Source organism: Anser brachyrhynchus, assembly GCF_964034855.1.
Source record: "Anser brachyrhynchus genome assembly, chromosome: 4".
NCBI lineage: Eukaryota > Metazoa > Chordata > Aves > Anseriformes > Anatidae > Anser > Anser brachyrhynchus.
This window is the reverse complement of record NC_137698.1, coordinates 53,922,755-53,949,257: the sequence shown is the minus strand read 5'-3', so window position 1 is coordinate 53,949,257 and position 26,503 is coordinate 53,922,755. Positions and strand designations below refer to the sequence as shown.

Below are 26,503 nucleotides of genomic sequence, written 5' to 3'. Positions count from 1 at the left end.
TTGCAGAATGCATGGCCATGGGGAGATGAGAGCTGGAAAAGGAGAGCATGTGTTGGTACACACACACAGAATTGCAGGTAATGTAGTAGCACAAGGTCATCTCTTGGCAGGAGAGCTTCAACAGGCCCCCAGTTACATAACTAAGGAAGATGCTTTAGCTGGAAAAAAATGCCAGAGCTGGACCTACAAAAGCAATCAGGATTCAAGGAATCACCTTTGCAAACTGGATCCCAGAAGAAAAGCTGACTGGTGAAATTCAAGGTGAATAACAGTCATAGCTGGGATTGTGTGTTCTGACAAAAGTGGGGCAAAGCGAGATGAATCAAAGTGGTAACATTCCCAATAAGTCCAGTAGCAGCTAAGTATTATTTCAACTTATCAATGCATGATACAGGATTCCCATCAAGGGACAAGGCTTGGAAAGACAGCTTTGCAGATAGGTGGATTCTTCTATGTCTACAACTACAACTGGAGAACACTGTAACGCAAATACCCTACAAATTGGATAGGGCAAAACAGTGAAGAAGTCTAGGCAAAGACCCAAATGTAGGAGCTTACTCAGAAGGATTATAAAGGATGTGCTCTGAGAAGATATAATCTGTTTTGCCTGTAAGACACTAGAGTTAGCATGATAGAAGCTATTATCAGGCGAAAATGTTCTTGCTGCATGGTATACTGTCTGTGAAGATCTTGGAGGAGTAGCACCACCAAAACTTATAAATGCTTCTAAAAATGCAGAAGTAAAAGCTTTATAGAGGATACTGAATAGAAAAACATCTGAAGTTACGGTAAACATTAATACTGAACAAAGACAGACTGTGGGAGAATTTACAGAATTACCTGGAATTGTTTAACATGATAATAATAGAAATGTTTTGAAACTGCTACACTTAATTTTGAGATATTATGGAACATGGCATAAATAATGTAGTGTACACCACAATTTGTCACAGAAATGTGTAGGATTCTAACTTCATTAACTGTACGTATGAGTAGATTCATTAACTTCTGTGGTAGATGGTTTACACCTAACCCATAATTATACATATTACAATAATACTTCCACTTGTACCAGAAAAAGATAGCTGTCATTGCATAGTAAACATTGAGTAATAAATCAAAACACAATCGATCCTATTTAGATAATGTTAAAACAAATAAAAAAAACCAATTCTTAGAATATATTGTCAATTGACCTGATCAAATAGATGTTGAAAAATGTTCATCTTCCACATAGTAAGATGTGGATTTCTTATATAAAACTGTCCAAGGAAATGATGATAAACAACCTCTGATTGTCCATGTAAAAACAGTTACATTACACACTATACATTAAGTCTTGCTTTCAGTGCTGAAATTATTCAAAAAATGTATTAATGAATAAAGTGAGTGTTCAGCTCAAAGACAATGCTAGTTTGATGATTCATGTTTTTTTTTTTTCCCCTCTGATTTAACTACCAAACAGGTGACTATATCTATTAAACACATTTCTGTTGTCTGCAATATATTCATTTTAATTTAAATATAAGATGCAATTTGTTATGTAGGTATCAAAAAGCTAGCCTGGTAAAATACAGAAGTCGATGTCCAAGTACTAAAACTAGACAAATCAACCTTTTTTGCATTACACTCAATAACAAAATAACATACTATTTTTTTCGTAGAAAAAACTCAATGGTAAACAGAATAGCAGTGTAGTTTTAGAACTGCAATTGACACAATTTAATGAAATACTGCCTGAAATGATAAATTCCCAAATGAACGGAAGATTATACTCAAGAGAAGCAGCATTTTTGTTTATTCCTTATTTCCTTGGAGCAATCACAAACAAACAAATAAATAAATAAATAAATGCAGGGTAGAGAAACCAGCCTCTACACTATAAGCATCAGTGGGCATCTCTACCTTGATGAGAGCAGTACAGTGTCAGCAGGTATATACTCTTTGCCTTTTATTATAACTATATCTCCAACATCTACCTGAAAGAAAACTGGGAATTGGTTAATGGTCTCAAACAAAATATGTTATCCCTTTGTTTTAAGCATAGTAAATATTTACCTTGCTGAATTTGCTAGAAAGACTGTTTTTAAAACGCTTCCAGAGAAGCCTATAGGTGTCAGGTACACAAAGCCCTTGAATTACTTGGAAATCTCTTCAGTAGGCTTTATTTTGACATTGCCTATTCATTTCTTTACTTTGTTAGTTATTGTAATAAATATATCTACATTTAGAATACTTGAGTTAAAGAACAAATTAATCTATAGTGCTAATGCTATAGCCCTTACCGTGGTTTCTGCAAAGGTTTCATCAGAATTTTCACCTGAATCTTATCTCCAAATTATTGTGGATCAAATTTTTGGTCAATTTTTTCAGGTGTGGAAACCAACAAAACCAAGACACTAGATGGAAAGCTTAATATTTACTCCCTAAAAGTTATCTTTAACAGTCCCCTCCTCTAATTACTATTTAACAGTCTTTAAAGTTCTTATGCTTTAAGCCAAAGCAATTAAGTCAGCCAATGGTAGTTTTGGCTGACTCATGACATCAAAACTGACTTGATTTAAAAATACATTTTAATAGACAAATATTAACGAACACAAAAAATAAAATACAAAAGATGATATATTTCCCATCATAACAGTTAATTCTTCTCAGTGATACAGATTTCGAGAAATAAAGCAAACATTAGATCTATATTCTGCTCCAAAAGTCACCTTGAAAATATAAATACACACCTTTTCCCAGTGGACAATCTCCCATGCACCATTTCGTAGTACTGAAACAAAAAACAGTAAAAAAGAAAGAATTCTCCAGTTATACAATGTAATTGCAGTCTGTGTCAGATTCCTTACAAAAAGTCATGAAAACACACCACATTTACTGAAAATTTTACAGCATGCCTTGTTTCTATAAGTTCAGGTCAAGCATCTCAATTATACAACACTTTCTTTATATGATAGATTTTGTACCATAGAAACTTATTACTAGGTGAATCAGAACAAGTTTACAGGGTTTAATTATCCATTAAATCTGATATCGATTGTATCATAATGTGGTGTTTTCCAATGAAATTAGTAATTGGAATAAAAAGTTTCAAAGTAAAAAAATGTTATCAAGTTATTATGGGGAAAAATATCAATTCAAGAATATAACTTTGCTCAGTTTAAATAATGATGACTTTCATATAGAGACGACTCATGAAAAGTCACTAGCAGGCTTAGGATTCAGCTGTTCTTACTGCCATTGATATGTCACAGAACTAATTAATATTGCAAGCACACTCACTACTCTAGTTTTGAGCATTGCTCTACTTTAAAGTATTGCTATGATGCAAAAAAACATGCCTCATTTGCCAGTTAATTGATTAATTGATTTGCCAGTTAATTTTTTTTAATTAGCATTGGTTACGAAGCTACTGAAGATTGATGTGCAAAAAGAAAATGAAAATAAAATTTATAGATATCTATCAATGCTCAGATAGCTCCAAGAGACTGCTCTCTTTTAATGTGTCTCGAAGCTTTCAAACTGTCAGGATGCTTATTTAAGCACCTGGCCAGAGGATTCAATTCTTATGAAAGCAAGTGTTGATTTCATAAAAGTGGAGCAAATTCTAGGAAAGCATATTGCCTTTACATCTAAGTTTTCATTGATGTTCTTTGCAGATTGACCCTTTTCCTATATATCTACATTTCTGTAAACTAGTAACTAACCTGCTTAATAATTCTTCAGGAAGAGATAAGTTCTCTTACCCCTTCCCTGAAGTTTATTAGTGCTGATATGCTCAGGGTAATGGTAAATGGAGCAGTCTCCCTTTCAGACATCAAACAAGCCATTTTCATGACTGTCTCTCACCAATCAGTTGATCATTACACAAAATCCATATTAACAAACCATTTCCCCTCATTGGGAAAACTGCAGATCCAGAGTGATGGCTGGATGTAATACTGTAGTAAGACGTTTAAGGCGTTAAATGGAAGGAAGCTGTCAGCCTTTCTTGCTAGACTTGTTACCTGTTGCTTTAGCTAGTTAAAATCAGCTCACAAATGGGTGAGTCAAATTCATGGAAACATGTTGGGAGATCTGAAATCTCAAGAGTATTCTACCCCAGCCTGATCCAATAAGCTTTTAAGCATAATTAACATGCATGACATTAAATTAAATCTGTTTTCTGACGAGGAAAAAAAAGAGTGGTGTTGCTATGAGCTTTTTATATTATAGAATACTTGCCCCATAAAGTCTTCTGTAGCCTGGCTTTCACATTCATGTCTCCCATTTTTCATCTATCTCTAACAAATAGCTTTCAAAAGCATGCTCCGTCTGCCCTATGGAAAATTACTTCACCACCCTGCAGAATGTACGCTTCATCACATCAGAGTGCATGACAGTGTCTAGTGTCTACATGTGCAGCTAGGGAAAGCAAAGTCGTCCCTAATGCAGCATAGCACATCAAAATCCTCTAAGTTTTTACTTTTTTTAAATAGTAACAAAAATTTAGAATTAATAGAAGATTTTAGGATTAGTTAATTACCTAATGTTAACTGAGATACAGATGGTCTTTAATGAACACACAGATGAAGGAAAACCCATATACAGAATCCATACAGGCATGTATCATTTCATTAACAATTTTGTGTGTTTAAAACACAACTGAAGGTAGAGCTGAATATATAACATACTACTCACATTGCTATTTTTCAGGGTTACAGAATTGCTGAATAGATGAAAGCAAAATTATGGATTACTATACTGATTAACTTTGTAATTATTGTTTTGACAATGTATTTGACAATACAGTCAAATATTGCTTTGAGAGTATACTGATATCAGTGTTATGTTTGTGTGAGTCCCGCATTAGCTTAAACTAGCTTCTCAGCGCTAGGAATACTTTTGTGCCAAATTTTGAAGAAATCTGCACAATCCATTTCCAGCTCATTTACCTGTATACTCAACAGTTAGAATTACATTGTTAGCATTCGCAAAAACTTCAAGATCACCCCCCTACACAACCACAATCAATAAGCTTTAAAAAATTTCCTACCTTGAGTTTGTTTCTTGTTCACCGCATTATCAGCTTTATGCCTTTTCTGAATTAAAAATGCACAGTGGTTAAAGGCTTCTGTTGAAATAAAACTTTCACACTTAAGATTTAAAACACATTTATTACTCCCTCCTATTCACCAATTTAATACACAGATTTTAAAACATTTTAAATAGTACTACGGATTATTTGCATAGTCTTTATCATCAAGAAAGTCACATTCAGTTCTAGGCTAATAGTGTTCTAGTAACTCTCACATAGGCAATCTCTATTCGAACAAATTCCTTGATCAAGGATGTGGTGTATTTATGTTCTGTAACTTTGCCCTTCCTTGCAACTGGGAGATGACTCTAACAGAGCAAAGGTCATGAAAGCATTCTTCAGGTAAGCATCATATAGAGTCAAACTATGATTGAGTAAACTTAACTTCACTTCTACATAACAACCTGCAGACTTCAGCAAAAAAGACATAAAAACAAACAAAAAAAATCAACTCAACCCCTCACCCCAGCGTCTCTCAGTTTTCATATAGCTGTTAGAAGCCTTTTGATAATCTTTTGTTGCAGCTACTAACAGCAGTATTTTCACGATATACTCAAACTCATATTAGCTACAACATGCTTAGGAGACTACTAAAACAGATTTTTGAATAGAGGTACAGAATTCATGCCTCTTAAATAGAAAAAAATCAGAAGCAACATTGTAAATTGAAATGAAAATAAGCTGACCTACTTAAGAGCCATCATTCTAATAAAATGATGGTATAACTCTGAGGTCTTAAAAGGGCACCTTATCACTTTACAAAGACTAAGGTAAGATATTATTTTTGAAAAGATTTTCACAGATTATCATCAGACTCTCTCTGCAAAAAGATGGCTGATTTTACAGATAAACAGACTTTGATCGACAAGAAGGCACAGTAAATTGACCAAAGCAGGTAGTTATTTGCCCAGAGGGAGAGTCTCCTCCAGCTTGAAAAGTAACAGTTTAATTTTAGTTGCTTTCTGAGCTATGCTGGGTGAAAATTGGAAAACTGTCAATAATCTTGCACTGCACATCACAAGTTTTGCTACTACTTCTGAACCATACATGGAAAACACATGCTGTTAGTGAATAATGTCTTCTGCTTACATCTTCTACTTCTTGGGATTACACTGGAGAAAAGGAAACATTTGATTCTTGCGTTGAGAGTATTATGTTGATAAGCAGATTTATTTATATCAATATATAAAGTTTGTCATCTAAAAGCGGATTAATCCTGCTTTAGTATCAGATGAAGATAACCATTCCTGAAGATCTTAGATATCTCACTGTGTAAATAAAGTAAAATGTAATTAAGGATGGAAGGAAAACAGACTGAATATTTTTTACTATTGAGCAAGTGATAAGGTTTCCCAGGAAAAGAAGTACAGCTGTCACAGTCAAATATTCCTGCACGTTCCTGCACGAACCAGGAGGCAATGTTACATTTCATATCTATTTCACTAGAAAAAATTAAGATTTCTTTTTCACGCGCGCACACACACACACACACACACACACACACAAAGCCTTTTGATTAGCAGCTCAATTCTCCCGGTCAGCTACTTCAACTCATTCAGTTTCAACTAAGCACTCTAGGAATTAACTACATGCTGAGGCAATGTAAACTTAACAAAAGGAAAAATAATATGTGAATTGCCTTTAGGTAATTCTGTAGTAACTAGTAATAAGAATTTTCATTGTTTAAGCTGATATATGGCAAAAACAACCAAACAAAAAAACCAACCCTCAACACGTTCCCTGGCTTGTGCTCCATGCCAAACTACACACTTAGTGTTGCAAAGAGCAAACGATAGAAAGAAACGAAATGACATAAAAGAGGAGGAAGATGAGATAATTTTAAAAAGGACACTCTGTACAGTAGCAGCAGCCTCAGTTTTATATTTGCCTAGACACTGACAGATGGTGTAAGTCTGTAAGCATTAACAGCAGAATTGTTAAAAATATCTGAAAGAGTATGAATTGATTTTATGGCTTTTTAAAAGGGATTTTGTTTATGTAAATGGAAAGCAACAAAGACATTTAAGGAGAAGCCGACTATAGGGCAGCAAACATTGTAAATGCAAAACAGAATGAACACATTAATGGACACAACATTGTCTCTTGCGGGACCTCTCAACTCTTTGGCCCAGGAACTTCATAAAACCCAGGGGGACAATGTATCTTGCCTACCATCCATTCTCAAAGTTAACTGAGTAGACTGAATTGAGCGTCTCAGCAGAAATGTCTGCTGAGTGCCCGGCCACTCTCCATTTCAGAACTTCTTTGTAACTCATCACTCTTCCTCCTGAACATGTTTCTGCACATACACTGTCATTCTGCTCAAACACAATACACCTGATGTTCCCAGGAAGCTTACTCTTCTTGTGCTGGGAAAGATTACATTAGCTGCAATGCTTTACAGAAATCATGAGGAGCAGCCTACAATACCAAGAACGGAGAACCTTGTCCTCCACATAACAAGGCACTCTCTGATATATTACATCTAAAATCTTGTCCTCCATATAACTTATCTGCAGAACTAGTACAGAACAAAAAAGGATGAAGAAACTCTTCACATCTGAAGAATGATTTGGTAAATCAAGACAAATTCCTTAGATACAAATGATGCAGTCTAAAGCCAACTCATTTGTGTTATCTGAATTAGAGAGACACATTCTGTGATATGCTTTCAATAAAGATCTGGCAGGGAGGTACTGAGAAAACCCCCAAAACCTTTGTTGGAAGTGAAACAAAGATTGATATTCTTTTCCCTACCCACAAAATAAATTAGAATGGACACTTCCAAGCCATGACAATATCCTGGCTCTTTTAAAATTTTCATTCAATAGAATAAGAAAGCCAAACAACCACTACTGCATACAGTGACTCCAGGAAAGCTTGCCATAGGTGGACACCCACCTAGCAAAGATAAGCATTCCATTTGTGTTCCTTGCCCTGAGACATCAACGTATCACATTTATCAACAAGACTAACAATAAATTGTATTGGGCCAGAACAACAGGAAAAACTGAAAAGCCTATTCCCCTTGCTGTCTACTAAACTGTGCAAAATTGAAACAGTGAAAACACAGATTTTATGCATCTGACTTTAAAAAAGGACTCATCAGATGCACTGACCTGGATTTCACAGCTGGGGAAAACCTGTTATTAAAACTTTAAAAGTGGCAGAGAATTATTCAACGGGTTTTCTGCAATATAATCTATGAAAAAAAAAATCAAATTATTTAGAAAATATTGCTATTAAATACTTACAATATCTTCTATTATCTCCTTCACTGCAGCTACAGCTAAAATAAATAAAAGAGGGACCAATGTTGTATAACGGCCTGTTGGTGATACATCTGGAATTTGCTATTAAAAAGAGAAAAAAAAAAGTGTTTGAATTCCTGGTTGAAAACATACTTTCAATACAAGAAGCAGTACTTTCTGTGCAAACACAGAGATGAAAACTGGATTCATTATTTAGACAGGGTGCTGGTTATTTCCAAGTAAGGTATTGTCTTTTAATCAAACAAAGCTGATACAACAAAACAATGTTTACATTTTAGATAGAACAGGGTTCAGCAGTTACTTTCAGAGGGTTTAGTATCTGCAGGAGACTCACCTTCATTTTTTATGTTTCAAAATAAATTTAATACCTATTTATAACATACAGTTATTTTTCTTTTCAGTTTAGATTTTTGTTGAAGTGGACACAACTCCAAGGTATTTTTAATTCCTTAGGTTTTTAATTTCTAAAAGATTTTGTGTTATACTAGTTACTGATTGACAAACTTCAAACAGCTAAGACTACTGTAAGAAATTAGCTTTTGCTAAGCAGGTATAGGCATAGATAACGCAAGTGCATGTGTACACAAAATGAATGCAGAGAAGATGTTAGTTATGTGATATATATTGATAACTATTTGTAATTATCTTTATATTGACTAGAGTTGTTAACGGCTACATTGATAGGGTAGAGTATTCCTGCCTTAATAGGTTTAGAACAGGCAATGCAGCCCATATGACTACAAGATTTTGCAAGAGAAGAGTAGAGTAATAAGTAGTCCTCGATGTGGTTAGAACACATCTTCAATTAATCGTAAATGGTTTTGAAAAACAGACAGTATTATTTTGAATTATATAAATTTCTTTTTGCAACGACCACAGTGGGCATCTGAAAGAAACCACAATGTTATATGCATGTATGCTATTTTTCTTGGAACAAGACGAATATACATCTGTTTTCAAAGTTACTCTAGATTACATTTTCAAATATTTATATGGAAACCAGGCAGAAAGATAATGGACAATTGCCTGTATGTCAGCTGCAGGTCAAAGTGATCTATCACTTCTCCAGTTATTTCTGCCCTTTCATTCCTCCTTACACGTATACCCAAACATCCCCGTTCCAATTACACATTATTTTCCAGGCAAAATATGAGAGCAAAGGGGCACCAGCTCACACCTCAGTTCCATTACCCCGTATTTGTTACTCCTGTTTCTGTGATGTCACTGATTGGTTGATAGAAGATGGTGGTCTTCTAACTCCATGATTGCTTCCTATCATTCCTCTTCCTACACCCAAATCACCCACCTGCCAGGTTCTCACCCAGTAATGCCAAGTCTCAAACAGTTTCAGCCTCACATTCTACATCTGCTAGCTTGAAGTACAGCGGCATCACAAGCAATGCTGCTGGACCATTGGACTAGCCTGAGATGCCAGGTGAGGTCAAGAGGTTGTTTGTTTAGAAACCACAGGTTTCCAGGTGGAGAAAGCTAATGAAACCCTGAACTTCTGATTTTTTTATTTTCCCTCTAGAAAATAGTGCGATCTTCCTGTGCAGAAGCATCCTACAAAACTGCTCCAAGCACTTAGAGCAACAGCAAAGAAATCTGTATGAGATGCTTCATTTGCTGAAACATCTAAAGCAAAGGAGGAAAAAAGTACACATAGCAGTGTATGTACTTTTATTTTAGTAATTTTTGTTTTGTTAATGCTCTCTCAGTAAGTTTCAAACATTAGCATCTTATTGTTGATCTTACCTGAAGTAATGCAATAAAAAGAAAAAATGCATTAGCAGCTCTCCTGAACTGGGAATAAAGGAACCTTGGCAGGAATGTGATTATGTTGTACTTTGCAGTGCTAAAAGACAAAGAGAAAACCAAGTACAATTATAACAGTAAGAAAAAATTTCAAATGTATTCCTTTCCTCTCAGTTATACATGTTTTCAAATACAACAGGACCTTTTGTGATTTCCGTGTGTGCAAACAGATTCATTTTTCACTAAAAAAGAAATCTGAAGACTTCCACAGACATTTCCACACACTTCTATGATCTAGTTAACCACGGAAAGCACCCATCATCCACAAAAAATGTTGTGAGTTTTAATTTTGAGGTAAGAAATTTCCTTGTCACCTCTGCATGCTTTGTGGACAGCAGTCAAGCTCTGCTGTGACTCAGTTATAGGCAACAAGGAGAGGGAAAAAATGAAGAGAAACAGGCAAGTGGTTGCACTGAGGAAGCAGGTAATACAAGACTTAAGCTCACAGCTCTGATGCCTCAGAACAGTACCTTACCCAGCAATCTATGGCAGACATTTGGTAAGCAATTCTGCACTATGACTCAAGTGCAGACAAAATTCTTGAGCAAGAATTATCAGTCAAGCCAGCATAATGAGAAGGGTGCTAAATCAAAACTGAGGAGCTGTGCGGCTTCTGTGCTGCATATGAATTTTCATGATCTAATGCATCTTGAAGACTAAAAAAAAATTTAATAGGATCAACTGTCTTTAAATGATGCAATATATTTGAAAAAGTAATAAAAATTATAATATTCATTAAATACAAAAATCTATACCTCTCACTGAACTGAAAGTTTACCTCTTTTAAAAATTGAAAATATTGGATATCATGTGTAGTTTTGAAGGCTGGAAGAGCAGAATATAGCTTATCCTAGTGTAACTATCTTGGTTAATCCAACAACACAAAATGTTTGAACACGCATCTTTTCATCCGCCTTACACTCATTTAAGAGCAGACTGCTACCATCCTGAAACAATAACAATTAAAACAATGATACCAAAAAAATGACAGACAAAAGACTAGTAGGAATATTTTCGACTCCTTTTAAAGTTAATAATATTTACTTTAACTTTGCATAAAATACTCAGTTTAAAGGTGGAATTGATGTATCATATACAGAGCTAAACACTGTCAAGAAACAAAGAAAAAGGCAGAAAAGTGACTTGGTCAAGAGTGACTCAATCAAGATAAGTCACAAACAAAAAGCTTTATAAAGTATCTCAAGTCCATGACAAAAAAACACCACATTATTCTTAATGTCTACAAAATTTCTGCATTTATCAAATGTACCTTCAGAAAAAACATCTGCCTGAGACAGGAATATCTTTGCCATTCAATTACTTTGAATTTTAACAACAGAACTGAAGGACATTATCAGATCTAGATATATGTTACTTATGAGCATTCAGTATGTTTCTTAAAATTAGATTAAAAATTAAAAAAAAAAATAAAAGAAAATAATCAGCAGAGTCCTAAAGACCAAACTGGAAATTCAAAACTAGCTTCATAAGCAGCAACAGCATCTTTGTAGTAGACTGACTGAAAAAAGGCGGAGTTTCCAAAGCACAGAATGACATGTTCAAGCAAATCACACCTACACTGGCATCCAGCTACCAGAAATATGTTTGAAAATCAAAGATAAACTGATCTTCAACAAATCCATACCCTAGGGATATGCCAAAGGTGCAGCTGTAAAGGTCCCATGCAGACCTTTCCCCACTCAGTTCATAACAATTCTGAAGATCAGGTTTGTATATTAAACAGATTGGATGTTCTAGTCATTGCACTTCGTTCCTCCCTCCAGAGTCAGCGACTGCTACTAGTGGCTGGAGGAAATGGCAGAGGTGGAATAAACAGAATCTTCTTAAATTTTGCTAAGCAGTATGCAACATTCTGAAAAAAAAAAGGTATTAACAAAAACACGAGTTACTACCTGACATGGTTATTGCAGAATTTGGTTAACTGGGGCTGATTGATGAATATAGTTCTCAGTTCTTCTTGATCAGCTAGAGAAGTTTTCTCTGAAACATCATCTGTCTTCTCATAGCCTGTGAACACGGAAGGATTTTTAATACAGATAGATAAATGGACAGAAACACATACACACACAAGACTCAAAGCACTTCACCACAACAAAAATACATCTATTGTGAACGTGAACTCTATCTGTTTCTTACAATAAAAGCAATGTTAATTAAAAAAATAAAGTTTTAGCCACTTAAACTATATATGTGATTAAGAAAGGAAGGTAAAAGGTATGTAGTCAAGAAGCGTTGTAAAGCTATGATAATGAACAATAACTGTAAAATCTGATCAATTAATGAGCACCCTCAAATAGCTTGTGCCCCTTCATGGCAATATGAAATTAACTATGCTCTGTTGATGTATTTCAATCCAGAAGGGAGCATACAAAATAATAACAATAAAAATAAATCTTTCCCCTCTCTCAGCTGAGTGATCTTACTTGCAGTACTGGGGCAAGCAAGTATTTAAAAAGGAAGACGGTAAAAGAAATACACAAATAGTAACGTAAGGGAAGAGTAAGAAGTTTAGGACTAAAATGTTTTTAGTTACTGGTATTATTGGTAATCTGACAAGTATGCAATATAAACTCAGAAAATCTTCATATTGTATACAGATCATTCAGCATATTAGTTTCTAGTTTTGCATGTAAATTTTTTCTGCATTGCTTGTTGCTGAATTTAAAGGAAATTAAAGGAAAATCAAATATATAAAGGGACATTTACTATAGGTTTTACACAACTCATTCCATACTTGATCTATTTTCCTGCTTTGTCTGCCCTATATACACATAACACACTTTCCTCTTCACGCTTCTTTTAAACTAAATTGTTACACAACTATAGTGGTGTAACAATTAAGAGTTTGCATAAGAATAGAGGTAAATTTCCTGCAAAAACCTTGCAAAAATTTAACCATTAATCTCAATGTTAGAAAAACAGTTGCCTAAGAGGACGTCTGAACAATGAAATTAAATACAAAAAGTATGTGTCTAGTATAGCTATCAAACCAAAATGACTCACTAATTCTATTTATTTGCATAAATCACCTGTTCTGAGAAATACTCTTAGAAACTTCTTTGTCACAACTAAAGCTAAAACACAGAAAACCAATGCAACCTACCCTACAGTTTGATCAACTGTACTCTTCCAGTCCTCAGCAACCTCCCCAGACCACCATGAGCTTTCAAAGACAACTCAGAGTGGCCTGACAGTGAGATCGGCACTCATGGATACAGCCCAGTAGAGCCCACGACCTTCTGTATTTCCCATTTGTGATCCCTGACCTGATCCTTCCCCACCTAGCTAAGTCCTTCTTGCTGCAGACTTTCCCACCAGTAACATGAACCTACGGTTCCTGATATTACTACACAGGAAATCCTCACTACTACATTTGCCCACGGGAATTTATTTCCTTCCTTCCAGTTCCCCAAAGGAACGGCACACACCTGACACGTTTCTAGTCTCAAGAATACGCTTCAGAGGATGAGCAGCCAGCCTAACAGACTTGCCCCGCCCCAACAGGTGCCCACACACTACTTTTTGACTTAAGGAACTACACAAAAGCACTTGGCAGGCTGAGCCAGACATTTCCCATTCCTGTCATTAGCCACCCTTAGAAGGGCACCTCCTATGCGTGACCTCCAGCATGCGACTCCAGGAGCACACACAGGTGTAACACCACTGGACACAGGCACATCTCTGCGCATGTGAGGTTGTCGGTCATCAGAGAGGCACCACCAGTCACACCAAGTCTGAATCCATCACATGGTGAGTGCACCTTCATCCCAGGTACACAACACCTTCCAGTTGCTTGATGAAGGAACGAACGCATAAAATAGCTTCTGGGAGAGCTTTGGTGGAAGAGTTGGAAACTATTCTCTCAGTACCAACCTAGCCTGAGCAACTTCAGGAAATAAGGGAAGAGTTTACACATTTCTACAATATACTACTACGATTTTGCAGCATTATTTTTAAAGCTCCTGGAAGTATAAACCTTGAGTACAAACAGTGATAGAGTTAAAGCAAATGTTAGCAGGCATTAAACATTATATATTACCTGTTTGTTGAAAAGACAAAGGAACTATAGACATTTATTTTCATATGTTAGTATTTAGGTGTTTATTTGTTCTTCTTAAAACAAAAGGTCAGCAACAAGGTGCTTAGAAGCTTCATAAACATTTACTGCCTTCCTTTCCACTTCCTTGAATTCACGTTCTTCAATTCTTACTTAAAAAGGAAGCTTTGGAATAAGTTCTGAGCCTCACATGCAGCCCTTTGTAGCCCACAGCTTCAGCAAAAGGTGTGTTAGACTACCTTCAAAGCTTTAAAGGTCAGACATCTCTCTCACTTCTTTGCCTAAACTTTGCAATACATCCACTGGAGTACAGACTACACTCCCACACAAAACTCAGTATCAAGAAGTTACAATTCCTCTTCCTCGTTTGTGTCTGTATGTGTATACACATATAAAAACTCTAAGAATCCATATATGATCGAAATTATTATGTTGACTGAGATGGCAAACATGCTTAATTTAAGTGACTGAAATGTCTTCCAAGCAAAAGAGACACAGAAGTCTTTTTGAAACACTCTACTTTCAGATGTGATTATCAGAAAGAGTGTAGAGAGAAAACCGAAGTGTTGAAATTTTAATTCAGCATTTGATAAAGAGCTGCTACATCCCATCCCACCCTCCCACAATGCCATTTCTTTACAATATACCACTCTCGGGAATAGTATCACTATGTTTTGCTTCCACTACCTAGCGAAAATCTTCTGTCAAGAGTCAGCACGCCCAGGTTTCAGTTACTCTGCTGTGCGTTTATCCTGGTTAGTAACAGATGCCTTACGCCTGGTCAGAAATCGGACACGCTCTTCTTGCTGTGAAGCTGCTCATTTTCAGAAGTGCCTGAGGTCAAAGAAAATTCTTTGCTGCACAGCTGTACAGCAAACGAAGCCTCAGGCACTGTTTCTGGGCTCTCTGCATGCCAAACGTCTTTAGGGACACCCTACCACCCTATCCTGCACGGTAGGCAGACCTAGCCTAGAACTTTTTTTTTTCCCTGAAGCCTATACATTATGTTATGTAGGTCAAGTTTCCCACTAGTTTCACAAGACATAAGACCACGTATTTAATAGCTACCACCTTGAGTGTGAATGGAAGTTTCTCTACATGATGCATCCACCAGAATTACAATTAAAAGTCTATTGCATTCCCAGGGTTTGTTTGTATTCTGCATCTTCAGAAAACCAGCACAAAGCATTTCCAATTTCTGCTGTCTCACCCACACTCATCTAGTATAAACAGATTAAGTCACCAAAAGCTTTCCTTAATTACAGTAATTTATTCAAATATGACCTGCAAGGAAATCTTCAGGATGTTTTATTTACAGTAGGTGAATAAAGAATATGACAACAAGTTGTTGGTACACAAATGGCCCAAAATAAAGTTAGGCACTAAAATTAAAAAGGAAGGGTATTACACATCACGGTAGTACACACATTAAATTGAAATGCCTACCAATCTACAGTCAAGGTGACAGGAACCAAGTCCACAGATTTGTTCCACAATTACAATGCTTCGTTCAATCTGGCACCTTATGGGAAATCACGTCTGAGACACGCATTATTTAAATTACTCACTTTCAAATACGAAGTAGGACATGTATCAAAGTACACTCACAAACTTGAGTCTAACTGCATTATATCACACCCAGACTTTTAAGAGCTACATTTCCATGAAATTTAAAAAAACATATCTACAGGCTAGAGCTCAACTGCTGAGTACCCTTCAGTGCAGCAGGTTACACGAAAGCTGACCACTTTGCAAAAAGGAAGCTACTAAGCGGTGTATTTCTTCCTCAAGGAGAGCGAGAATCCACTGGCATCAAAACAATCTGTATGAACTCAGCCTACTAATGAAATAAACAGATGCCTTTCTCAAAAATGTTGCATACAAGTAATCACAGGAACAAGTGAAAGGACATCCATGCTTGAGAATGGAAGGAAAATTTCACCAGATCACCTCTTGGTGAAAGTAGCTACATTTTTAGTGAAAGGGGTGTAAAAAGATGCATTTAACACACAGTAAGAAAAAAATAAATAAGTTGTCTACCATTCTGTAATCCATTAGAAAGTTCCAAGAACACTGACCCAAACATTCAGAAAGTTGACAGTTAAAAAAGTAGAAAATCCTGAAGCACAGAACCCAGACAGGAAAGATAAAAACCACAACGCATGCAGAGTCAATAGCAAAGCATCAGCTGTTACATATATCTGATTATGAAAAAAATACTGTGAAGTTTATGAGTAAGAACATATGATGAAGCAATCATTTTAACCTCTTTTTGAAAAAGGACATAATTATTGCTGTGCTACAGATGTTTAACTGGAGCCCACCTGACTCGTTTCTTGTCTGTTCATCACACCAAGTGAACAGAAAAGCATTGTTCCAGGGCTTAACATTAAAAGTAGCATCACTCCATACTGGCTCTTATCTAAGATAACAACAAATCCTAAAGTACCACTCAGCAATAATTTTGAAGGCTTCTAGCCAGCAGGAGTAAAACTGCAATTATCACACTTCAGTCAGGAACCATGGTGCTGCTCTAAGCAAGACCTGTCATTTGGAAAGAATAAATACGTTGCGAGACCCTTCTTCCTCTTTTGCAGCCTGTAGTACTGCTGGTATTTAACCAGAGCTGAATTACCATACAGGTTCTATGGCATACATTCTTACCTGTCCCACTGCCAGAAAAGCATCTGGCTTGAAAAAAGTTGCAAGTCAGCACTTTAAAAAGAATAATTGGAAAATATGGGAGAATTGGAACAAGTCACACTACTCTGACAATTTATTATGCAGAACTGGCAAGTTTGAAAGATAATTTCCACTTAATATTCAGAATCATGTCTGATAATATATATATAAATTTTATTTATGCCCCTATAGGGACAGAACAAAAATAACCAATGAAACAACAACAACAACAAAAAGCCAAGCAACCGATTTGAACTTTCTCCAATAAGAGAACTCATTAAAGACAATGTTTTGCTTCCAGGAAGAAAAATCCAGAAGAGGCAACTATGTTCCATCACACAGTATTTGCAGGGACTCTTTCTAAACCAGTTTTGATAATGACTTTACTAAATCAATAGATAAAACAACAACAATAAATTCTAAACTGTAAACACTGTACAAAAATTTTTCATATTTCCAAATTTTCCTTTATATACATGAAGAAATAGATGACCGTAAATGGAGATAGAGTGTACCATGGAAAGAAAGGGGAGGAAAAAAAAAAAACCCTCACTCAAATCACCAAAAGGATTTTAATACACTTCTCTTAATCACTAAAAACTTTTTTTTTATTCTCAAAGTACGGCATTCAAAAGCTTTGAAAGCTCGTTCTGTAGCCAAGAAACTCTTTGTCTAGCCAGTCTGCTAGCTCACGTTCCTGAAGAATGCAGCACAGTTCAAAGATGGTATCACTATGAGAAAGAGTGTGCCTTCAGAGCTATTAGTCCTAATGCCCCAATAAAACTTTGATAACACAACTGGCACTGAGAAGCTGCCCTCTGTACCTCTGAAGAGTCAAAGTACAGGAGGGGGATTGCAATCAGCTGCTCTAACCTGCCGGCACCGCTGAGGCTGCCAAGCCTGCACTATCACTAGACACAATTTTTCCAGTTGTGAAGCACTGGGAATCTCAACATGGTCTGCAAAACAAACTTGTTAGGAAAAAGAACGGGCTCAAGTGACAACAATGAGCACTACATCTAGTAAAATGCTACACATTCCAACAGTCCAGTAGTAGAAATGCTTAAGGATATATTAGGAATTACAAGAACTGAAAGTCTTCTGAAAGTAATCTGATGATTACTACAGAATTTCAGAATAATCACCCTCTTCTTATGAAAGTTGTCACATCTTGCACAAGTTCAGTTTCACCTAGCTTTCATACAGGTATTTGCCTCCACCAGTATGAAGAATTTGTTATTAATGTTGTTGGCAGACAGCACAATGGCAACTCAGATTTCTCTACAATCTAATATAGTTCTCTGAACTCCAGCAATACTTGAAGGAAAGCATTACTGCTTCTATTTTCAGAAGATTAGAGAACCCTAATAAAAACTGTCAACCCCAATTCCACTCTCCCAGAATACATCAAAAGAAAAAAAAATAGCTTTGAATAATTACATTTCCTATTATTTAATAGATGCATATATTAGAATCTATTATATACATATAATCTATATATAGCTACTATCTAGTAGCTATAAATAGTTAAAAGAAGCATAGTTAATTACTGTATTAACTAACTCTGTATGTCGGCTACACTACTCAAAGATTTCCCCATGGGTTTTACAACTGCAGAATACATGACGTGAATGCTATTTCTATAGCACCAAACATTTGAAGCCCAGGACAGATTCTGAATTAAGGTTACCAGTGATGGAAACATATTGTAGAGATTTCCTAAATCAGTTTAGGAGGGCTAGACCTTCCATGCCTTGAGCAAGACTTCTTTGGTACAAACACCAGTTGTGTAGAACTGCAGGTGTTTCCTAAAGTGAACTGCAAGTGTTCTTTACAACAGGGATAATAGGCAAAAATCTATTAAAAAGATTATAGGCATGCCTGGTTATCTTTTATCAGCCACGAAGAGCACAAGATCCTGCAGAGGTTTGGGAGAATACTGCCAAAACAGTAGCTGCTTTTTAACCAAATTCCTTCCTCGATGCAGGTAACGTGTTGTCTTACAGATGTTAACACACCTACAATTTTTATTTTGTAATAATTTACAGACTGTAGTATTACATCCTCTGTGACTGTCAACCAATTCTTGGGAATGATACATGTGTGCATCGTTCTGACAGGTCTTGGTTTATTCCATCTGGGCACGTCAGCCGATTTTCTCTAATAACAGTATTACTATCTCTTTATGTCAGAGAAAGCTTAGTTCTGAGATGATGTCAAGGCAGTCCAGACTGATAAGGTAACTCATGATCCATGGAAAAGGTCTCTGAGGCAGAAATTAGCTGCTGCAGTGCCAGGAGAGAAAAATGAGGTTTTAACCCCATACAACACAGAAATTATAGAACAAAGAAGGTAATATTAGGTTTTTTATCAGATCCCCTCCTGTCTCAGGCTACTCTAAGGAATGGCCCAGGCTATTACAACACTTATGGAAACTGCTCTTTGTGATCACAGTATTAACAGTGGCTTCCAAAGAACGTACAGTGACCTTGCCATTAACAAAGAGTTTCCTACTCTACACCATAGATAAGACTTCGGTGGAGGTCCCAGAAGGCTGCGTTATCATCACTTTGCACAGTGCTTATCTAAGAGACTCCTATCATGGCCAGAGACAGGGTTTTACAGATACTTTATGTCACTTTCAAGTGCTAGGGATATCACTCACATTGCAGAACTCTCAAGCCTCTTAGAAAATTGTAATATTTACTTATGAAGCACTGTTTAGAACCACAAGCCACACAGTCCACGTAAAATAAATTTGGAAGCTATTTATCCCAAAAAGGAAAAAAAAAAAAGTAAAAGACTCATTGACATTGATTTCACTGTGAATGAACTGAATGGAAATGAAACAAACTGAAACAAACTAGGAAGGTTCACATTAACCTATGATTGGAGACACAGTAACACTTTTTAAATGACTTCTCTTTGAGTAATGGTATGGATAGTACAGCATGATACAATGTAGCTACTCTATTGTTAGGATGAAAAGCTATCACCTCATTTCCCAAAAGTTGTATTTCTTAAAAGAAATTTCATACCTATTTTCAGTCCTAACAAAGGTGTTTTGGAGAAACCCATTGATCCCTGTATTCAGCTGTTCTACAGTCATCCAACCTTGAACACTGTTCACATAAACTAGATTTTTTTTTTTTCTCTTTTCACTACACCTGCACTTCTTAGAAAGACATTCACTTTTAGGGAACATCACGTTTGTTCATTTACTAATCCTCAAGATTCCTGTAAGTTATATGGTTTTAAAAAAGCACAAATAAATTGGGAAAATCGATACTAAGCTTTCAGTGAAAACCAACTGACTTGAAAAGAACGATTGGAAAAGAACTGAAATTAAGCAGTGAGCGTTTGGACCTCTAGCCAGTGCCATTATACGCCTCTGCTAATGACTGTGGGTACTGCATCACAGCTACTCTGGCCGTAAGCACATTTCAAAAGCACCCCTGGAAGTATGCATCTTCTTTATTGCTTTTCAGAAAGATGTATTCCTCCACTTTCTTGGCCAGCTAACCTTGCCTAGGAAGTAAAAGGTAGCGCCAGATATCTTCCAAACCTACTTTTGGGGGAGAAAGGCACATAAGATGGTATAAACAGGAGAGAAGGTCAAGATAACATCTTATTTCCAATTTTTTTCTTCACACTCTTGCTAGCATGGGGAAAAAAAATCAAATATATATATATATATAAATAAAAGTAATCTGTTTGGAAGAAGGAAGAAAGATTCAGGGAGAAAGTTTTTACTTCCCGACGTGACCAAACAAAGACAAAGGATACTCTACGCAGCGTAATGGCCTGATTTAAGTGCAAAACCTTTAACACAGTCAAAGGGATAAAACCTGCATGCCCACCTCACCAAGTGCATGTCATCACGGTGACACGGCAGTCATTATGTACAGCAGCAGAACATAATGAGCTATCCCAATGCGCTGCTGCGTTCGTATTTGTGATTTCACGCTTTATTTCTGCACGCAATAACCGCTATATTGTAATAATTCACTGCAGCAATTCTCTCTGTAAGGCAGTCATGGACACGCTGCTGCTGTCTGAAGGCTTAAACCCCGACCCTCAGCCGGGCATTACAGACACCGGCACAGCCTGATCCCTTCAGGTAGGGTCTCCCCGTGCTAGGATCGCCGGCGGAGGACAATGACAAGCCGACAAGACGGAAAAAAGCAGCAGCACCCGGCCACCACCGCAGAGGCCCGGCGGGAGCCCCCCCTTCACAACCCCCCCCCCCCAGACGCCCCCCCCCAGCTCGGCTCCCCGCGGCGCTGCGGTACCGGCCCGGCCGAGAGGCGGCTGCCGGGCGGCGCTTACCCTCGGCGCGGGAGCGGATCTCCGACACCGTTTTCTGCACCGCCGGCATGGCCGCGGGGCGGTGGCGGCCGTGTGGTGATGGTGGCGGTGGTGCCGAGGCGGCCGCCCTGCACCTGCTGCTCTGCGATCGCGGCGGGAGCCGGGCCGGGGGCGGCGGCGAGGGCTGCCCTCAGAGCGGCGGCGGGATCCTCACGCCTCGGGCGCCGCCGCTCCCAACCGACCGCCGCGGCGCCAGCGCTCCTCGCTCGGCCCCTCCGGAGCCTACCAACTCCGCCCCGTTCCCCCCCCTTCCCTCACGCCTCCTCCTCGCTCCGCCGTCTGCCCGCCGCCATCTCACGCCCCCCACCCGCCGGCTCAGCCTCAGCGAGCGGCAGCCGAACGAGCGGCGTGCGGGACCCGCTTCTGCAGCGAGAGGAGGGCTTCTGAAATCGTCCCCTCCCCGTGACGGGCGGGGAATGGAACGTGCCAAGCCTTGGGCCGCTGCCCGGCGCTAGGAGAGCTGGGCGGGCGGGGGATGGCCGCCCCCGTCCCTGTCACCGCCTCCGTCCCCGTCCCTGTCACAGTCCCGCCGGGGGGCTCAGCGCGTAGCAGTGGGCGCAGGGCGGGCTGCAGAGCTCTGGTCAGGCTGCGGAGGGAGGGCTGGTGCTGCCCTGCTTCACGGGAGACTTCCAAACTGTCGCCCAGCTTTTTATTTTCAGCCCCGTAATTCCCAGTGTCGCAGTCTGCCAGCCCTGAGCCGCTGTGACTCCGAGCTGCCCTGCCGTGTGGGCTGGTGGAAAGGAGATCCCAGCGGCAGGTGCCTCGGGCTGAGGCAGCAGTGGTGGTTTTACTCTGAGGCTGTTGACGTGACGCTTGTTTTGTGCAGCTGCAACAGGCCGAGGAACGTGGCCCTGGCGTGTTGTGCCTGCGTCTTGGTAAAAACAGCCACCCTCGCCGTGGGGAGATGGAGAAGAAAACAGGAAAGGGGGTAGTATTTGGAGCTGCAGGTCTTCTTGGCGTGCTTGTGGTTTGCATCCATTGCAGTCTGCCAAAAAGCACAGTCCCGCATAGAGGAAGATGGAAGTTATGAAATAGAATAAAGCTACCGTTGGCCTGGGGGTCTTGAGGGGTTTTGAGTCTGACACGACTGCTAAAGGTCAACACTATGTCCTCCGAAAAGTAGGTAATACAGCCAGATTGCAGAGGTGGGATTTCTGCATCTTTACAGAGCGTACACATGTGCTATGAAAAGATACATGTAGTCTTTCTTAACAACAACAAAGTCTTTTTTTTGATAAAGTTGGTAAATATCTCTGTAAATCGATTAAGCAGGTAGCGCTTCAAGGAGAAAAGTAAACCAAGAATTTGTTTTTATTAAATGCCTAGCTCAGATACAAGGAAAGGGGAATATTTTGCTTCACAGAAAACTGCACTGGGAAATAAATGCAGCTCTTTTCCAAAAGGCCAGCAAACCTGCTGGAGGCTCCTCTTTACAAGATAATGCTCTTCTGCATCACCCTCTGCAGCAATCTATGCGTGTGTTGCTGAACAAAGAACAAAGACTGTAGAAATACTTCTATTTGTGCTTTATTACTGGAAAAAACAAAATACGTGAAGAGAACATGCTCATCCAGTTTGAAGAAATACTTCCTATAGGTCATATTTACAGCCGTGTATAGAGGCTTGGCCAAGCAAGTTTCTTTCTGTAAGAAGAAACAGCATTTAGTTTTCTGTTGAAATTCCATAGGAACCTGACTGAATTGGTCATCTAGGAGTCCCAACATATATATAACGCTCCCAGCATAAATAGGGCCTGACAATGAACATTGTGTGTTGTTTTTTTGTATGTTTGTTTTGCAGTTCATAACATACGTCATCGTTAAAAGGCTGCAAGCAGATGGAAACTAACTATAAATTCATATACATGCCAGTGAACGTGTGATTTTTCCTCAAAATTACTGTAGTGCTGGTGATAAATAAGATTGTCAGATTGTCAGTTAAATCCACTTTTAAATCCAATTTTATGTCTAAACTTTTTTTTTTTTTTTTTTTTTTCTTCTTCTGTAAGACCCCTGGCAAGGAAAGCTTCTACTGATACCTCTGGACAACTGGAAATCTACCCACTTGATTACATAAGATATTAAAACAATGCTGCCACGTGCTTGTTCGCATTTGTGAATACAAAGTCTCTATCCACATTGCAAAAAAAGCAGCCCAGCAACAAAATTGGTAGCTTTATTCTTAATATATGTTGGTTTTTTTTTTTACTCTGACTTGTGAATGATCAATGTCCTATAAATAAATAAATATATATGTCTTTTTTGAATTTATAATAAGAATAATATTTGGAAAAAAGATGAGGAATAAACTTCTATTAAATTTTTCTATCACTTCAAGAAATTTTCAGTTTTTCCAGCTTTTATTCTACAAAGTCTCAATGGTAAGCTAAACTTGTTTAACCATTTAGTTATGCAATGGTCACTTCATCCAAATGTCTCCAAAATGTAGGAAATTCATAACTCCTTTATTTTGTAACAGTCACCATTACTTGCAAGATTACTCTTTTCTTTCTTTCTTTCCTTTGGAAAATGAGGATATGAGCTCCATCCATTCACCTCATCTAGGGTAAATATATTCTGTGTCACTAAAGCAGTTTCCATCCCCCCACGCCACCATTCTTGTTTTGATAGAAACAGGTCAGAAAAGGCTTCTGCAGCTTTTTAAGCTGAGAGTATGGTCTATATTTAAGGAATCCACTATTTCTTTCTGGATCATCACTTGCTTGTAATGTGCACGACAGGGATGAAAAAGGAAGCAAGCCAGTCAGCTTTCCAGCTAGGGTGTAAATTAAACAGTATGCCTATACCGTACTTTAAAGATTAGATGACACTCTATGTTGAGTTCCATTTTGATTTCAATGTGTATTTTGAAACACATTGAAGTTCTGGTGGAATCAATAACAATTTATTATTACTTTAATGTGAGACTACCTTTTGGCACAAGAGAAGGCAGAACTTCGTTTTTAAAATACAGCAGAAAAGCGTACCCATGAAGAACAAGTTGTTTCAGATGGAGAAAAAGCCTTGCAATGACAGCTGAAGTATTGATCTAGTAAAAGAAATTTGTGACAGATTACAAGTCTATTCATAGGGCAAAAATATATAGTACTTTATAGTTAATAGATTAAATTTAGCTATGATGAGCCAGACTTATCTGACCAATTCACGTTTGATGGCCTTTAAAGGTAAAGACTACTAACCCAGCTGAAATCTGTTCTTGCAAATGGTATAAATGTTCTTTTTATTAAGACTTTAAAGATATATGTTTCCATTATTTAAGATAAACCAACCCTACTTAGTAGCAGTGTCCCAGCATAAGAACTATTCCCTTTAAAATTAATGCATGTATAAATGTATAAACACGGAAAATGAGGGCTGTAGGTTTGATGAATGCATTTCTAGTAAGGGAAAATGATTCTGTAGGTTTGAAGTTGTCACAAACTTGACACATATAAAAAATGTAATCCAAAATTTTTTTGAGTAATGCTATTAGTGTATACGAAGTAGTGCAATTTTCCTTCGTGATATACTGTCAGAAAACAGGTGGCCAGTTTTCATACAGTAGTGGAAGTGAATGTTAATATGGTAACTGCTGCTTCTTTTCCAGCATTGTCTAGAAATAAATTACTTTCCATTGCTGATTTCCATCATGAGTCTTTTTCTGTTTAAAAGATATTGCAGCAACTGGAGGCTGTGCAATTGATCTCAAACTCTCATAATATTTTAAGCAATATATTTTTATTTTAATATATAAAATACTTTCATGGTCTGGGAAGTTTTTAATGGAATTTTAGGAATAGGTAAATCAGAAATTTAAAAAGGTACAGGGAAGGAACCATTTTAGCTCAGACCAGCTAACAAATCTTTTCTCTGCCTGAATGTAACATCAGATTTAGAGATATAAATTCTAAAAGACAGAACGTGTTATGTTTCTATGAACTCCTACATAAAGAAAGGCATAATTACTACAGCAAGATTTTTACTCCCAGCTGAGCGAGATCAAATGTTTTAGAGATCTCCAGCTCATGGACCGCTGTATCAGCTCATCCAAAATGGACTACCATACATTCAGTATGCCAGCAAAGTTGTTCAATATAAATATGTACTTACCAATGTCTGACTGCAAGATATAAAGAAGTATTTAGCTGCTATTTGCTGATGTGTTGTTTACATGATGTTTTGCCAGGGTTCTAAGGGTTCTGTACCCCATTAGTCTAGCTTAAAAAGTCACAGGTGGAAACAGACTTGTGGTTTTCATTACAAAGTGTGTTTGACCTGTACAAGTAAATGTAAGTTTATATTGTATGTATCCGTTATCATTGTGAAAGACAAAACTTCTGCTTTCCTGGGGCAAGACATGTTAGTAAAAGAAACCTCAGAATCCTGAAGTGGATATTTAAACGCACAGAACATGCCACAGAACACATCAGATAATTCAGCCTCTGGGGTGATTTATAGAAGCCCGTGAAGGCATTTCTGTGGGTTACCACTTCAGTTGCTGTATCAGTCGGCTGTTCTGAGTGTGTAAACAAAGCACCGGAAAGTGAAATATAACCAAAGAGAAACAAACCAGACACAAAGACAGCATCAATTTCCTTTGCCTAAATTTCCTTTATACATTGTTAGATTCGCAGTCACAGCACTGGAGGGAAAAGACTTAGGGATACATAATCCCGGAGCATAGACCCAGATTCACATTTGCTTCCAGTAGAAATCTGCAAGGACAAGTTCACTGGTATGCCTCCTATATCCCCTTGTGGTAGCATCGAATAGTCAACATCAGACATGTTAGTTCCCCAAAAGAAATGATCTCATCTGCAAGAAGGAACTGTGCTAGGTGGAAGCATCCAAACTATAGATGTCCACAATGGTGCAATGCATGTATGGTCAACTTTTCACCGTTTCATAGTTTAGCCTTGGAAACCAGTGCCAATAATATCAAGTGTGTTGTTAGGAACATTCATTCTGGTAAATGAAAGTGAATGTATCAGTACTTCTTAAAATCTACCCCATTATCCTTTTCTGAGAAGCAGGTAGGCAAGGCTTCCCATACTTTGATTTTGACATAATAATAATGGAATAAATATAGGCAGAGAGAGAGGCTATGTGAGAAGAAAACCTTGGAGACCACTGCCGTTACTGACTATTGTCTCCTTTTGATTGTGTCATACACTTCTATAGTTGTCACCCTGGCTTCCAAATTCTCAAA

General features: G+C 37.8%; 1 protein-coding gene and 1 long non-coding RNA gene across 8 annotated transcripts in view; both read right to left on the bottom strand.

The window, feature by feature from the left end:
- Positions 1 to 22,126, bottom strand: part of ATP8A1 (ATPase phospholipid transporting 8A1) — a 102,411-nt gene extending 80,285 nt beyond the window's left edge. The window contains exons 1-7 of one of the 7 annotated variants that reach the window (XM_080589350.1): positions 21,257 to 22,126; positions 12,081 to 12,195; positions 10,108 to 10,207; positions 8,335 to 8,433; positions 5,039 to 5,084; positions 2,736 to 2,776; positions 1,906 to 1,979 (exon numbers count right to left, since the gene is read on the bottom strand). In XM_080589350.1, the coding sequence (XP_080445476.1) occupies positions 1,906 to 1,979; positions 2,736 to 2,776; positions 5,039 to 5,084; positions 8,335 to 8,433; positions 10,108 to 10,207; positions 12,081 to 12,195; positions 21,257 to 21,305 (524 nt within the window). In that variant the 5' untranslated portion in view covers positions 21,306 to 22,126. Of the gene's footprint in view, positions 1 to 1,905; positions 1,980 to 2,735; positions 2,777 to 5,038; positions 5,085 to 8,334; positions 8,434 to 10,107; positions 10,208 to 12,080; positions 12,196 to 21,256 lie in introns of those variants that run through there. The other 6 variants (XM_080589348.1, XM_080589349.1, XM_080589351.1 and 3 more) reach the window with 6 other exon arrangements.
- Positions 22,127 to 22,392: 266 nt separating this feature from the next.
- LOC308194025 overlaps positions 22,393 to 26,503 on the bottom strand; it is an 11,931-nt gene continuing 7,820 nt past the window's right edge. The window contains exons 2-3 of the long non-coding RNA XR_013950182.1: positions 24,282 to 24,343; positions 22,393 to 22,938 (exon numbers count right to left, since the gene is read on the bottom strand). This is a non-coding gene — a long non-coding RNA (uncharacterized lncRNA). The remainder of the gene's footprint in view (positions 22,939 to 24,281; positions 24,344 to 26,503) is intronic.